A 12,422-nucleotide genomic window follows, 5' to 3' on the forward strand; every position below is an offset into this window, starting at 1 on the left:
TATCATTATGAAAACTCTTTTTTTAAAAAACACGATAGAGCCTATATCTATCTAGTTTACATACAGCACACGCACTGAAAGTGCAGAGCACAGGGCAAAAAATATGATCATGGTCGTGAAAAGGGGAGAGAGAATATCAAGGCAAGGCCAAGCGACATGATGCGAATGTGTAGTGTATAATAGTATAGTAATAATGTCAGAATTTTCAGAGCAAGCCGAAAGAAAACCATCTGAGGGTTCACCATGGCTTACTGAAACGAAGAGGGGGATATGCAAGCATCAAAGTCTCGAACAAAAAAAAAAGGAAATAAAGAAACAAGGGAACAGAACGCTCATGCCTAACTCCAACATTTGACCTGTATGGTAGGTAGGGAATCAAATGACGCAGCGGTTTAAAGCTCGTCTTTATAGTTGGGGTCCTTCTTGGGCTTCTGCTCCTTTTCTTTCTCGGGCTCTTTCTCCGTCTTGGAGTTGTCCTTCTTGCTGTCGCTCTTCTTGGGCGGCTGGTCCTTGGACGAGCCCTTTCCGGATCTCGCTGCGGCAGCGCCCATCTTCTCGTAGATTCGGTTCATGGTGCGCTGCAGCTCCCTCAGGCGAACCTCGATGTCGGCCACCACGAGTGCGGGGTCGTCGGTGACGGTCAATTTCTCCTGAGCGGCGAGTTGCGCTTCGAACCAGGTGTTGGCGGACTCGTAGGTCTTGGTGAGACCGGCCAGGTCGGAGGGCTGGAAGACGGAGTACTTGGGGCCGGTTGGTCGAGGCTTCGCGGTGGTAGTAGTCTTGGTAGAGGAAGACGCGTAGGGGTCTTCCTCGAGGTCTTCGGAGGAGTCAGACGTGGATGCCGACTCGCTGGAAGTGGTAGTCGACGAAGATTCGGTCGCGCTGGCGGACGATGCGCTGACGCTGGAGGAGTAGAGTTCCTCATCTTGCTCAATCTGCTTTTGCATGACATCAATCACCGTCTTGGCGTTCTTCAAGGCATCCTGCAGAGTCTCGACGCGTGCGGGACGATCCGAGTTTTCGCTCTTGCGCTTGAGTGCAGGGGTAACGATGTCCTTCAGCGACTTCAGCTTGTCCTTGAACTCCGCGGTGGTGGCATCGTCACCCTCTCCGTAGAGCCAGTCGCTGGCCGCTGCGGCCTTCTCCTTGAGGGCGACCAGCTGATCTTCCTTGAGCACGCTAATGAATTCTTCGTCCTCGGCCAGGTCACGGCTCCGGTAGATGAAGGCTTCCAGCTCATTCAGGGCTTCTTCGCGCAGGATACGGTTGCGGTCGGAGGTGTCAAAGGCACTCAGGCGGCTCTTAATCCGTGCGAGCTCATCCGACGAAGGCGCAGGAACTCCCAAGGAGGAGGAAGTAAAGCTGATAGGAATGGATTCCAGTTTGATCTGAGGCACGGCTTTCTTGCTCTCCTTGGCAGACGCGGTGGAAGTTGTCTCGTCAGCCGAAGTAGTTGTGGACGCCTCTTCTGGCTCCAAGGTGATGGACTCCTTAGTCTCTCCGTCTTCTCCGAGCGGCTCTTGTCCGTCTTTCTTCGAGCCAAGGCCGAAGAAACCCTTGACATCGTCGACAATTCCCTTCTTAGCATTCTCTACCTCGCAGCTGACGGAGCCACTGACAACCTCCGGCAGTCCATTGACGGGAGCAAGTCGGATAGTGAATTTGGTGGTAATGTTTGCCTCCGAGCAGCCAAAGTCTTCCTTGAGCTTTCCGACAGAAGCAGTGAGATTCTGCGTGTGGACACCGAGAATGGGCGACTCAACCAGGCTATCACCCACGGGGATCTGATGGAAGAAACTGAAGTCAAAGTCAACCAGGTTTTTCACGGTGACTTGCTTCTCGGGGCCCACTTGGGAAGTAGGCGTGAAGAGCTTTTGCTGTCTTTCCTTGTTCTCAGAAGGCCACTTCAGTACCACGGCGTAACCGGAAGCATCGTTTGCCCGGATGTCCTTGACACGGAAGCTAGGGCTAAGAGCCGCACCCTTGAAGGCAGCCCCGAAAACCGCGGCCTCATCTGCGTTGACATTAGTTCGAACCTTGGAAGACCCGCAGGCGCGTTCCAGTTCCTTCTGGACAAATGGCGTACGGATGGCTCCACCATGGAGGATCACGGAGTCAATGTCGTTCAGTTGCAATCCAGCAGCGGCCAAGGCCTGTTGCAGTGGTTTCTCAACCCGCGCGATATGTTGTTCAGCGAGCTCCTCGAACTTGGAGCGCGTGATGCGGTACTTGAAGTTGAGATCCTCCTCGTACAGGCTCTCAAAGGAAGCGCCAGTCTCGGTGTTGGCACTGAGGACTTGACGGATCTTCTCGGCATCCTTCCTGATCCTCGCCATAGTCTTGCCATGGGCCTTGATGTCCGCAACGGTGACGCGGTCCTTCAACTTCTTGTCTTCGGCCAGAGCCGCAACCATATCATCGACGATAAGATCGTTCAGCGAGTCACCTCCAAGGGTCTTGTCCCAACCCTCACCCAAGACATGAATCTCGTGGATGGTCTTGTTGAACTTTCCAACATCCTTCACAGACCGGCCCTGGAAACGCAAAACGCTCGCGGTGGTTGAACCGGCACCCATGTCAAAGACAACATGGTATTCAGGCTTCTGTCCGTCGGAGACAACGGGGAACGTACGGCTGGTTGCGTAGTTCAACCCAACGGCAAGGCCATCGGTGAGAAAGGCGTCGACGTTGAGACCCGCCAGCTCCGCTGCCAACTGCAAGCTTCTCTTTTCCTCGGCGGTGTAGAACGAAGGGTAGGTGATGACGGCATCCTTGATATCCGAGCCTTTACCAGCCAAGTCATCGGCATTCGCCTTGATTTGTTTCAGTTGCATGGCCAGAATCTCCTCGACCAGGAACGCGTCCTTCTTCTCCGCCTCGCCAAGTCGGTTGCTGCGCAGTCCAACGGTGCCCCGCTCGCCGGCGCTTTCCAGCCTCAGAGCAGGATACCGGTCGTGGTAGGTCTTAACAATTTCGTTGTCACCGTTTTCGAAGGGAAGCCCGAGGAGAGTCTTCAGGTTCACGTAAACGTCGTCGGGATACCGAGCCGCCAGGGCAAGGGCATCGCCACCGTAAAATCTTTCGGGGAACGGAGCATTGACCTCTCTGGTGGGTTTGAATGCAACCGCGGCTGATTCTTTGCGTTTCGAATCTTTCGTAAGAACGATTTCAAGGGGGATTCCGGGTTTGACGAGCGCAGCCTTGAAGTATTCGGTGCCGACATCGATACCGACAACGGCGGAGCCCGCGGCGGCGGCGGGAGTAGAAAAGCTGAGGAAAAAGACGAGGAAGGGGACGATGAGGAAGGAAAGAACTGGAGAGCTGAAGAGGCGCAACGGAGCGAAGCTCCGTTGCCGGCCCGTGGAAGCCATTGTCTATGAAGTCTTAGTTAGCGCTGCATGTTAGCCCATCCATTCACGGTGCATGTTTAGGAGATCCAGATGCATACTTTGAATGAAGTCTAAACCCCCTCTAAACAGAAAGGAAAGATAGAGACTCGGTTTAATGTGTGTCCGAGGGACAAAGGGTCACCTGTTGAACAAGCGACAATCCAAAGCTCCGGTCCACAGCTTCGCAGCAAGCTTGTTATCGTCAACTATGAATGGAGTCGGTCAGCGATAAGTAGAGACGAAACGAAGGAAAGAAAATGCGTACAAGGAATCAAGTTAACAGAGCCATTCAGACCGCGACCAAGGACAGAAATACTGGCCACCTGGCAGTAAGCATGAGTAATGGGAATCTGCGATCACAAGGAGCCGAATTGTCTCGAAGGACTTTTGAACGGGAGAGGACACGTTTGGCCGACCAGTGCAAACACCCCCCGGTGCGGCATGTTTGCATCCCCGATCGGCGCCCGTGATCTGCAGGGCTTCTGCATCTTTCTTCGCCTTTCATCTGCATCGACCGGACTTTTTAGAAAAGAAAAAAAAAAATTCAAATAAAATTTCTACTCTAGTATACCATGCTTCAGTCGAGGTGTTACTGGACATATATAATAGTACAGCACATTTATTAATATCCTAAATTGGCTTACTACTATTGGAGATGGGAATCTATATATATCGCTCCCTACTATACTAAGCTAGTATGGGATACTAGAAGGCCTGGAAGAACATACTGCAATGCGGGTTAACTGCCGAAAACCTGGACGAATATGAGTCATCGGAAACAATATCTATTTTTATTGAATAAACCAAAATTCTTTACTCGTCATCGAAATCCGAGTCGCTCATCCACCCGGTTTCATAGGTCTCCCGGATCTCTCCCAATCCATTGACAATATCTTCACGCTCATCGACACTAATAATCCGACCCGCAACTGCTTCCAAGGATTTAATCGTATCCGCTGTCCGCGAGGACGCTGTCAAAGTTGCCAGAACATTCATTTTCCCTTCTGGTTTAGCCACCGAGAACAAGTCACTCGGGAAACTATCAAGGACGGGGAATTGCAATGACGTGTGGAAGCTATAAGATGAATGAGCTAAGTCCAGCGTAAATGAGTGTGATGGTACCTACCTCTGGAAATTTGGCTCCGAGTTAAAAGCACGCTCCTTCCGGAGAAGGCTGAGATCCTTCATCGAAGGAATACCGTCCTCGGCATCCTCGATTCCGCGTCTGACCTGAAGTTGGTTGAAGATGTGGGACGTGTTGCTGTCCAGGCTGTCATAGGAAAAGTCCATATCAAACTCCTTCTGGACCTTCGACGACTCGTACTCTTTGGCGTTTGCCCCATCATTTGCCCCCTTAGGACCTGAGCCTTGCTTTTCATCGCCTGCCGGTTTGAAAATAGAAGACTGCAGCTCAAAAATCTTGTGGATACTGTCGTCGCCTGCCAAGGAGGACTCGAAATCGTGGTAAGGACGAAGACGAGTTGGCAGCGTAATGGTTTCCATGGCAGAGCTAACCAACGCCGAGGTGTACCATTGGGAGTGCGGGTTGAGATGAATACTTTGTGGAAGGCGGCTGGGCGGGTCTATGATGGGAGTGTATAAGGAGGTTTGTGGGGAGATGCTATAGATAGTCCGAGCCTTATTCATGTCCCGCTTCATTTGTGTTTGCTAAACCCAGGGGAAATTAGTACCACATACAGATTAGAGAGTAGTGCCAGGAAAATACTTACGCGGTGAACCTTCGCGCCGCTTTCGATAGCCCAAACCCAGATGGGCTTCTTGCCATATTCATCTCGCAGCCTGTCGACATATTTTGCGGCAAAGCCACCCCAGGCATCATCAGCTCCCGTGAAAATTTGCAGAGCACGTAGTTGATCACACTCTTCTGCGAATGGTCTCACGTCTCGGTCAAGTAGGTCATGCTCCTTGTCGAGATCATTGAAGAGGTCCTCGCCAACATTCCAGTCCTCAAACGGCATCACCCTTGAGTTGAGCTCGTAGTCGTTCAGCTGAACGATGGAGCGCGGATGATAAAAGAGTCGGTTGTAATCTGACCAGTACCGCACTGTTTCTGCGGAAAGCTGAGGCGCTGGAAGTCCTGCATCTAGGTTTTTCTGATAGTCGCTCTGCGGGATGGCTGCCTGTTGCTGTATGACCTCTTTTCCATCCCTGAAGGCAATAAGTATCGGGATTTAACCACTGCCTAAGAGGCTTAAGAGTATTTGGAAGACATGCGCGGGAAAGAGACTTCTTACCAAAGTCCTTGGCCTGGGTTTGCATCCTCGCTCAACTCGTAGAGGGCGTTGTATTTGCGCAGAGTGCCGAACCCGCCCTTCAAGTCATATATGACTGTTCGTGGAGTATACGTTTCAGACCCGTCTGCTCCTACACCTGGACGGAAGTGGACATCATGGTCAACGGCAGACTCTGTTTCGTTGTCATATGTAAAATAGGACTCCTGGTTGAAAATTAGAAAGCCGTCTCTTGGGCAGTAAATTTTAGGAAAAACAGGGAGCCCATTTGTTCTTACCTGTAGGTTCCAAAAGTGCGTCGCCAAGTAATTGGCCCTCTGGCCTAGTTGGAGAGTGATAATCTCATGCATGTCTGATTAAAATTGCATGTGCTATGTAAGGCGGGGCATTGAAACTGGTAGGCTAAGGAAGCTATTCAGGAGTTAACAAGGACAGTATGAAGTTGAAGTAAACAGCACATACCTCTCAAAAGCTAAGAAGACCAAGGCCAAACTATCTGCGCGAACAGGGAGAACAGTGCAATTCTTCAGTATGGCTTATGGCATCACCGACGTGGCGCACAGACCAGTCGATGGTGGGATGCGCCATTTCGGGACTAGCGTAGCAGGGAGCCACGTGATAGGGGTCATCCAGATCGGGGCAAGCGCCAGTCGTCCGGGGCAACGGTCACCTGACACAAACGGTGGGCTTGGCAACAAACAAGTTGGCGTTGTTGTGGGTGCGTCACCGATAAAGATCAACCGAACACACCTCCACTAGGCGCGATTGGCCACGCGGTTGTTATTATCTGAGTTCTCACACAGTGGCTGTCATGCTTGACTTGTTGACCTCTGCATCTCTCTAACCTTCCATTGTTGATTTCCACAGCCTTCATCATGGAGTCGCCAACAAAGCTGTTGTCGAGTCCGACAAAAGCACTCAACCCCCTCTCGCCAGAACGAATAAATCAACAACAACCACCGCCCCAATCCCCCTCGCAATCAGCCGACATTTTCAATCTTCACCGGAAGAGCGCTACGGCTGCCTCGGATGTACAATCCAAGGTCGCCTTTCTCAACAACCTATCGCGGACAGGTAGTCCAGCAGGGGCACCACAGCAGTCCGCCAGCGCAGCCGCCGCTCTTCAGAGAGCCATTCTTGGACGCGAGGAAGCAGAATCCGCGCTATCCAAAGCATCCGCTCAACTTTCTGAGGCACAGTCACGCGAGCGTCGTATTAGTGAGCGCCTCGAGTCGTTGCTGGAGGAGTTGCAAGCATCCAAGGAGCGCAAAGCCCACGAACGAACGATATTCGAGAAGGAAATCCGGAAAGCACGAAAAGAGGCGTTCCGTGCAGGATCGACTTTGGTGAAAACGCAGGAAGATTTGAAAGAAGCACGAGCCGAGGCCAAGGGGTTTAAGGAGGAACTCGAAGTGGAGCGGAAATCGAAAGACAAAGCCAAACAGGAGGCCTTCGAGCGGGCGTACGCAATTGCTGGACTCACCGAGGAGCTCGAGGAGCTGAAAGCGCGGCTGCGCGCGGCCGAAGCCAAAAACAATGCCGACCCCCTGAAGCTTCACGATCGGGCACTGCGCAAAGAGGAGGGCTCACGGGTGTCTTTGGCAGAAGGCGACCTGGCGCTGCTTGCAACCCCGGCGTCTCGGAGACCGAAGAGATCTGCAGATTATTTGGCCGACTTCCCCAGTGAGGATTTGCAGGAAACGCCCACGAAGCAGACACCCCCGAAGCGATTAAGATTATCGGATGTGACACCTACAGCGGACAAGACAGTGGATCCCCAAGAACCCCCCAAACAAGTTTCCGAAAAGGCTCTCAACGAAGCTTCCAATCAGACTCCCGCGGAACCTGCGAACGAGGCTCTCAAAATCCCTTCTGAAGAGGCTCGCATCGAAACTCCCAACCAGACTTCCACAGAACCTGAGGAGCAGGCCCTCGAAGTTTCTTCTGAAGTGGCCCTCATCGAAGCTCCCAGTCAGACCGCCACAGAGCCTGCCAACGAGGCCCTCGAAGTTCCTTCTGAAGTGGCCCTCATCGAAGCTCCCAGTCAGACCGCCACAGAGCCTGCCAACGAGGCCCTCGAAGTTCCTTCTGAAGTGGCCCTCATCGAAGCTCCCAGTCAGACCGCCACAGAGCCTGCCAACGAGGCTCTCGAAGTTCCTCCCAAAGACGCCCTCATCGAAGCTTCAAAGCAGGCCCCAACCGAACCTCACAACAAGGCTCTCGAAGTTGCCTCCAAAGAGGCTCGTCAGCAGGATCGTATGCACATGAAGCTTGCACAAGCCATGGTCGAGAAACTCAAGATCTCCCTTAGACTGGAAAAACAACTGAGAGAGAACGCAGAGGGCCTGGCCGAATTCTTGCGCATGGAATGCCAATTCAGACGTTGCTCTTGCCGCATTGTGGAGGAACTGGACAACGTTCCTGCCCAGGCACAGATCGAAAATGCGAGCACTGAAGTCAAGACGGAAAATGGCGAAAAACATAACCAAGCTCCTACTCGACAGACCCCCAACATGGAACTTCTCGACTCCTCAGTCCCGGATCAACTCCCTCCTGTTCAGCATTTCCCAAAGAACGATTCGTCGGCCTTCCAAAGCATTCGAGAAAAGACACCACCGCCCGTGAAGCAAGCGCCGGTAGGGCTAAACGATGATTCAGACGAACCCCTGATTACTTTCTCCCCCATTACCGGGACCTTCCAAAAGATTCCATCCCCAGTGCGATCCGCGAAGAAACACCCTTTCATCCCCCCAATGTCCCCTGTCGAGTCCGCCAAACGCCAGCCCACCAGCCCTCTTGCAAAGTACGAGATCACCCAGGAAGAGGAGCCTGCTGAAGATTTCGAAGCCGAGTCTGCCGTGCGGGCCCCAGTCCGCTTCTCACCAACTCCTGCCCATACGTCCCGGGATCATCGGCCCCCGATGATGGAAGCCCCCAAGAGGGAACCTAAGAAGGAACTTAAGAAGGAACTTAAGAAGGAACCCAAGAAGGAGGAAACTGTCAAAAGAGTCCCTCTCAAAAAAGAGGGCTCAATGCCGGATCAGAGCACTACCGGCTCGGGAACACCCATCAGCCGCGAAGCAGCACTTGCACAGATCAAGGCGCGCAGAAATCGGGCCAACACGACGAAACGTTCTGCCAGCGCCATGGAAACCTCCCGTCGCGCGCCGGGAACTAGTAAACCAACCACATCGGACTCAGCTCGTCGTATCCCTGGCGTACACAACCCGCAACGAAGGAGTGAGACTGGTGACATGCGGAGCCGAAGAGACTTGAGCGCACCAATTCGGCTGACGCATCGGCGGTGATTTCTGATGTCTCGATTCTAATGGTGCTCTTCATTTGGACTGTTCTCTGATGGAGATCTCCTTCATCTCAGGTTGTTTTGGCTTTTGGGCTTATGAATTCTGATACCCTGTTCATCCCCAGCGACATGGCGTTGTTTTTTTTTTTTTTTTTTTTTTTTTGGATTCCATTTTTATGGCTTTGTTTTGGGCTTTTAACTTCGGATCATCCTATCTTTACTATCTATCACCTTTATTATTGTTTATCTGTTTATCTGTTTTTGATGATGACTCTTGTGCTTCTTGGATTTGCCTTTTGCAATAACGAACCCATAACTCCCTTCTACTTTCCCAAATCTTGGCTCATGCCATATTAACCTTCTTTAGCCCTCCTTTTGATCTCATATGTCATTCTCATTTTTTAATACATAGCTTGTCTTTTTGGTGTACATAAAAGTTTCTAATTATCAGGATATGATATGTTATGAATTGTCAGGCTCTTTTGCCCACTGCTACCCACTACCCACCGTAAATGTAAGAATTCACTTCATGTCCTGCACAACTAGATAGAGTAACTTTTGATGCACATACCGAATAAATAACGCCGATTGAATTAGAGAAAGGCCTCGCAAATGCAACTAACTAGCTACCCTCTATGAAATGGAACCCCTGAGAATGACGACCGAAAATGAAGAAAGAACACATGCTGGTAAGATAAGGAAGGTATGCTGTACACAGACTTAGATGACAAAGGAGGTATTTACAGAATCGAGATTCCACAGCATCTGATGCGAGCGCTGTCGACGTAGGACTTGCGACCCCACCACGTATGGACCAGCTCCTGGACGAAGATGCGATCCGCGGCGCTCCACACGTCGAGGCCCATCTCGGTCATGTCCTCCGTGGTGATTTTGATGGGTTTGTCGGTGTCCCGGGCAGGGTCTTCGTCGGCGGCGGAGTCGCCGCGCAGGAGCGGTCGGGTGTCGTCTTCCTGCGTGGACCGCCGGCCGATGGTGGCGGACGGCTCGAGGTCGTTTTCGGGGTCATCTTCGTACGGGATCTCGTCGTCGTCGTTGGGTTCGCCGTTGTCGGCGGCGTCCTGGCTGTCGTGGCGGGCGATCACGTCGGAGAGGGTGATGAAGATTTGGGTGGTTAGACGGCGGAAGTAGGCGACTAAGGCGATCTCGGGGGGTTGTTGGGTTGATTCCGCGGAGGGCATGGATCGACGGCCTAAGGAGCCAGAGGGTGGACTGGGGAGGCTGTCGACGCTGGCGAGGAGACGGGTGTCCTGTTCGAGTTGATGCTCTTCTTCCTCCTCTTCGGTCAGACCGTCACGCTTCTCACCGGCAGACGCCCACCAGATAAAGGAGGTGTACGCCAGGCGAGCCCAGGAAAGGGGTTCGACTATAGGGCTGGATGAATAGGTCGATGCCGCATCCGAGTCGTCTTCCTCTCCGGATTGCGTGTCTTCGTCCCGTGCGACATGCTGGAGACCCCTGCGGAGGGTCGTGAAGCGTCGTGCGTCTCGCTGTGTGGCTTTGAGCTCGGCTGCCTGGGCGGACTTGTGCTGTGCCGTTGCGGTAGGCATGACGGAGATTTTCGGATACACCTTTTCGGCGGCATTTTTGGAATGAGTCGGGGGGAGGGTGACAAGGATATCGTATAGATCGGATTTCATGGTAAGAACGGTGTCTGTGCTGCAAGCGATCCACGCAGCGTCCCGTTTGGAGTCGGGAGATGCACCCACAAATGTCGAGAGGTATGGGATATCATGAATTCCAACGTTGAAGAGGGCACGAGGCCTTAAAGCGGGTATTCTGTCTGATGGAAGCAGTGGGAGGAGCGAATTAGGTAGCGAGGCCAACAAAGACAAATCATATACTGTTCCCTAGTTAGTGCATACGTCGGTCTATGAATGTCTAGAAGGACCTTACCGTAATTGCAGGGGGCGTGAACCGGCACTTCAGCCATGAAAAGTACCCGCTTGCGCAACAATGCTGCTCTATATAAGGGAAACAGAAGGGGACCGAAACAGTCAAGGAAATCAGGGAGCGACGAGGCCGGATGGAAAGGCGTCAGGGCCGGCCTGGGCGTTTCCAACACAATTGCATCGCTGAATGCGCGACTACGACGTTGATTATCCGGTCGCTCTCCGTGAGCTCGTAACCGCAGGCTGAGGGGCGATTCGACGGGAGAGTCGGGAGGCAGGCCTGATGAGTCGCTCTCGCGGATTTCGTAGGTCGCCCAGTAATCCGATAGGGGTTGTGTCTCGGACATGTTCTGCGCATAGTTTCTACAAATGGGGACTCAAGTATTAGCTTTGCTCGCAGGACAGTCTGCAACGGAAAGGAGGTTAACTTACTGCGCCAGCTCCTTGAGCTTCGGGGCGTGCCTCCAGCTCTTTCCCAGTCTTCCAGAACTGAGCGGAACCAGCACTCCGATGGCGAACATCTTTGCATTGCGTTCGGCTTCCTCCGCGGGCTGATTCACGAAAGCACTGATGCCCGAATATTGTTCGTGGACGAAGTATCTAGTCGATAACCATTAGTTGGCCATTGGGAAAAGCGCAGCTTTCCAACCATACATCAGATCCTCCGAGACATTGTGTAGACCGGACGGAAGCGACTTGTATTCGACAATGCCTTCGACATCGACTGAACACCGGCTATCAGTTAGCACGGGTGATGATGACACCTGGACGAGGAAGACGACACGACCTACCTCCGGGGACCGTTCGTTTCCAGGAGATGACATAACTGCACGGAAAGAGCGAATTAGATGCCGCCCAGCTCATTCCTGGATATCGGAAAACCTACCCGGCTTTGATATCGAAGCGGATCACGAACAGAGCCGCTATCGGCGGCGGCGATTCGAAAGCAGACGTGCGGGGTACATCAAGCCCCAAGGACTTCCGTTGAAGAGAGCCAGGTGCCATCGTAGAAGCGCGCGGAATAGAAGACTTCCGCAGACTCCATGAAGCGATAAGGAGGAGGGTGGAATCACGGGCGTGGCTGCATGGAGAGAGGGGGCGAGGACCTTCGATCCGGCGGAGTCTCGCCGCGGGTGTTGAGGCCCTCAGGCAGGACGGTTGCCTGAGGCTGCGACTAGCTGCATCGGGTTAGCGCCGCAGAGGCAGCTCATTTAACCTTTTTGGGACGAACAGTAATCATGGTAATCACCTTGGAAGTAGGCAGTCTTCTCCTATGTCCAAGGCAGCTCTATGCTATTGTTATTATTGCTATTATCCTTATTATTGCACAACACGCCCACCGCCGACTCGATGCTATGTTTAGAAGCAGGCCGCCCGATCAACACCGGGAAGAAGCTGCTCTCCAGCCGGGAGTCCATTGCGATCGGACAATCATCTGCGGGATGATCAGGACTAGCCAAGTCTTGGCAGATGCGCTGTTGACTCGTGACTTGTTTCTCTTGATGACTCCATATTATTGCCCGCCATCCTCGCTTGGGCAGTTCCAACAGCTCGAGTGCTTCGACGA

The 12,422-nt window shown here is 52.7% G+C and overlaps 4 protein-coding genes across 4 annotated transcripts; 1 reads left to right on the forward strand and 3 right to left on the reverse strand.

Moving 5' to 3' along the window:
- Window positions 1-22: 22 nt before the first annotated feature.
- P170DRAFT_510844 (Hsp70 family protein) lies at window positions 23-3,744 on the reverse strand. The gene is made up of 3 exons (XM_024854819.1): window positions 3,655-3,744; window positions 3,449-3,595; window positions 23-3,383 (listed from the first exon to the last, which is right to left on the reverse strand). Exon 3 carries the CDS (start codon window positions 3,369-3,371, stop codon window positions 393-395), a length of 2,979 nt encoding a protein of 992 aa, XP_024703465.1. The 5' UTR covers window positions 3,372-3,383; window positions 3,449-3,595; window positions 3,655-3,744; the 3' UTR covers window positions 23-392.
- A 416-nt stretch (window positions 3,745-4,160) lies between these two features.
- On the reverse strand, window positions 4,161-6,142 carry P170DRAFT_386472 (misato family protein). Its single transcript, XM_024845769.1, has 6 exons — window positions 6,104-6,142; window positions 5,920-6,052; window positions 5,645-5,847; window positions 5,120-5,558; window positions 4,516-5,057; window positions 4,161-4,464 (listed from the first exon to the last, which is right to left on the reverse strand). Exons 2-6 carry the CDS (start codon window positions 5,989-5,991, stop codon window positions 4,203-4,205), a joined length of 1,518 nt encoding a protein of 505 aa, XP_024703466.1. The 5' UTR covers window positions 5,992-6,052; window positions 6,104-6,142; the 3' UTR covers window positions 4,161-4,202.
- Window positions 6,143-6,516: 374 nt separating this feature from the next.
- Window positions 6,517-8,949, forward strand: P170DRAFT_410851 (uncharacterized protein; the record flags this gene model as incomplete). The annotated part of the gene is made up of 2 exons (XM_024846864.1): window positions 6,517-7,437; window positions 7,912-8,949. The coding sequence occupies 2 exons, from the start codon at window positions 6,517-6,519 to the stop codon at window positions 8,947-8,949; spliced, it is 1,959 nt and encodes a 652-aa protein (XP_024703467.1).
- A 516-nt stretch (window positions 8,950-9,465) lies between these two features.
- On the reverse strand, window positions 9,466-12,085 carry P170DRAFT_410853 (uncharacterized protein). The gene is made up of 6 exons (XM_024846865.1): window positions 11,742-12,085; window positions 11,647-11,681; window positions 11,510-11,579; window positions 11,288-11,455; window positions 10,860-11,218; window positions 9,466-10,806 (listed from the first exon to the last, which is right to left on the reverse strand). Exons 1-6 carry the CDS (start codon window positions 11,858-11,860, stop codon window positions 9,686-9,688), a joined length of 1,872 nt encoding a protein of 623 aa, XP_024703468.1. The 5' UTR covers window positions 11,861-12,085; the 3' UTR covers window positions 9,466-9,685.
- Between the last annotated feature and the right edge of the window lie 337 nt (window positions 12,086-12,422).

This window comes from Aspergillus steynii, assembly GCF_002849105.1.
Source record: "Aspergillus steynii IBT 23096 chromosome Unknown P170scaffold_5, whole genome shotgun sequence".
Taxonomy (NCBI): Eukaryota; Fungi; Ascomycota; class Eurotiomycetes; order Eurotiales; family Aspergillaceae; genus Aspergillus; species Aspergillus steynii.

Coding starts and splice junctions, on each gene's coding strand:
- P170DRAFT_386472 (XM_024845769.1), bottom strand. CDS start 5,991: ATGCATGAGATTATCACTCTCCAACTAGGCCAGAGGGCCAATTACTTG. Junction 5,559..5,644: donor AACCCAGGCCAAGGACTTTG/GTAAGAAGTCTC, acceptor TATTGCCTTCAG/GGATGGAAAAGAGGTCATAC. Junction 4,465..4,515: donor TCGGAGCCAAATTTCCAGAG/GTAGGTACCATC, acceptor TTCATCTTATAG/CTTCCACACGTCATTGCAAT.
- P170DRAFT_410853 (XM_024846865.1), bottom strand. CDS start 11,860: ATGGCACCTGGCTCTCTTCAACGGAAGTCCTTGGGGCTTGATGTACCC. Junction 11,580..11,646: donor GAAACGAACGGTCCCCGGAG/GTAGGTCGTGTC, acceptor GCCGGTGTTCAG/TCGATGTCGAAGGCATTGTC. Junction 11,219..11,287: donor AAGCTCAAGGAGCTGGCGCA/GTAAGTTAACCT, acceptor CCCCATTTGTAG/AAACTATGCGCAGAACATGT.
- P170DRAFT_510844 (XM_024854819.1), bottom strand. CDS start 3,371: ATGGCTTCCACGGGCCGGCAACGGAGCTTCGCTCCGTTGCGCCTCTTC.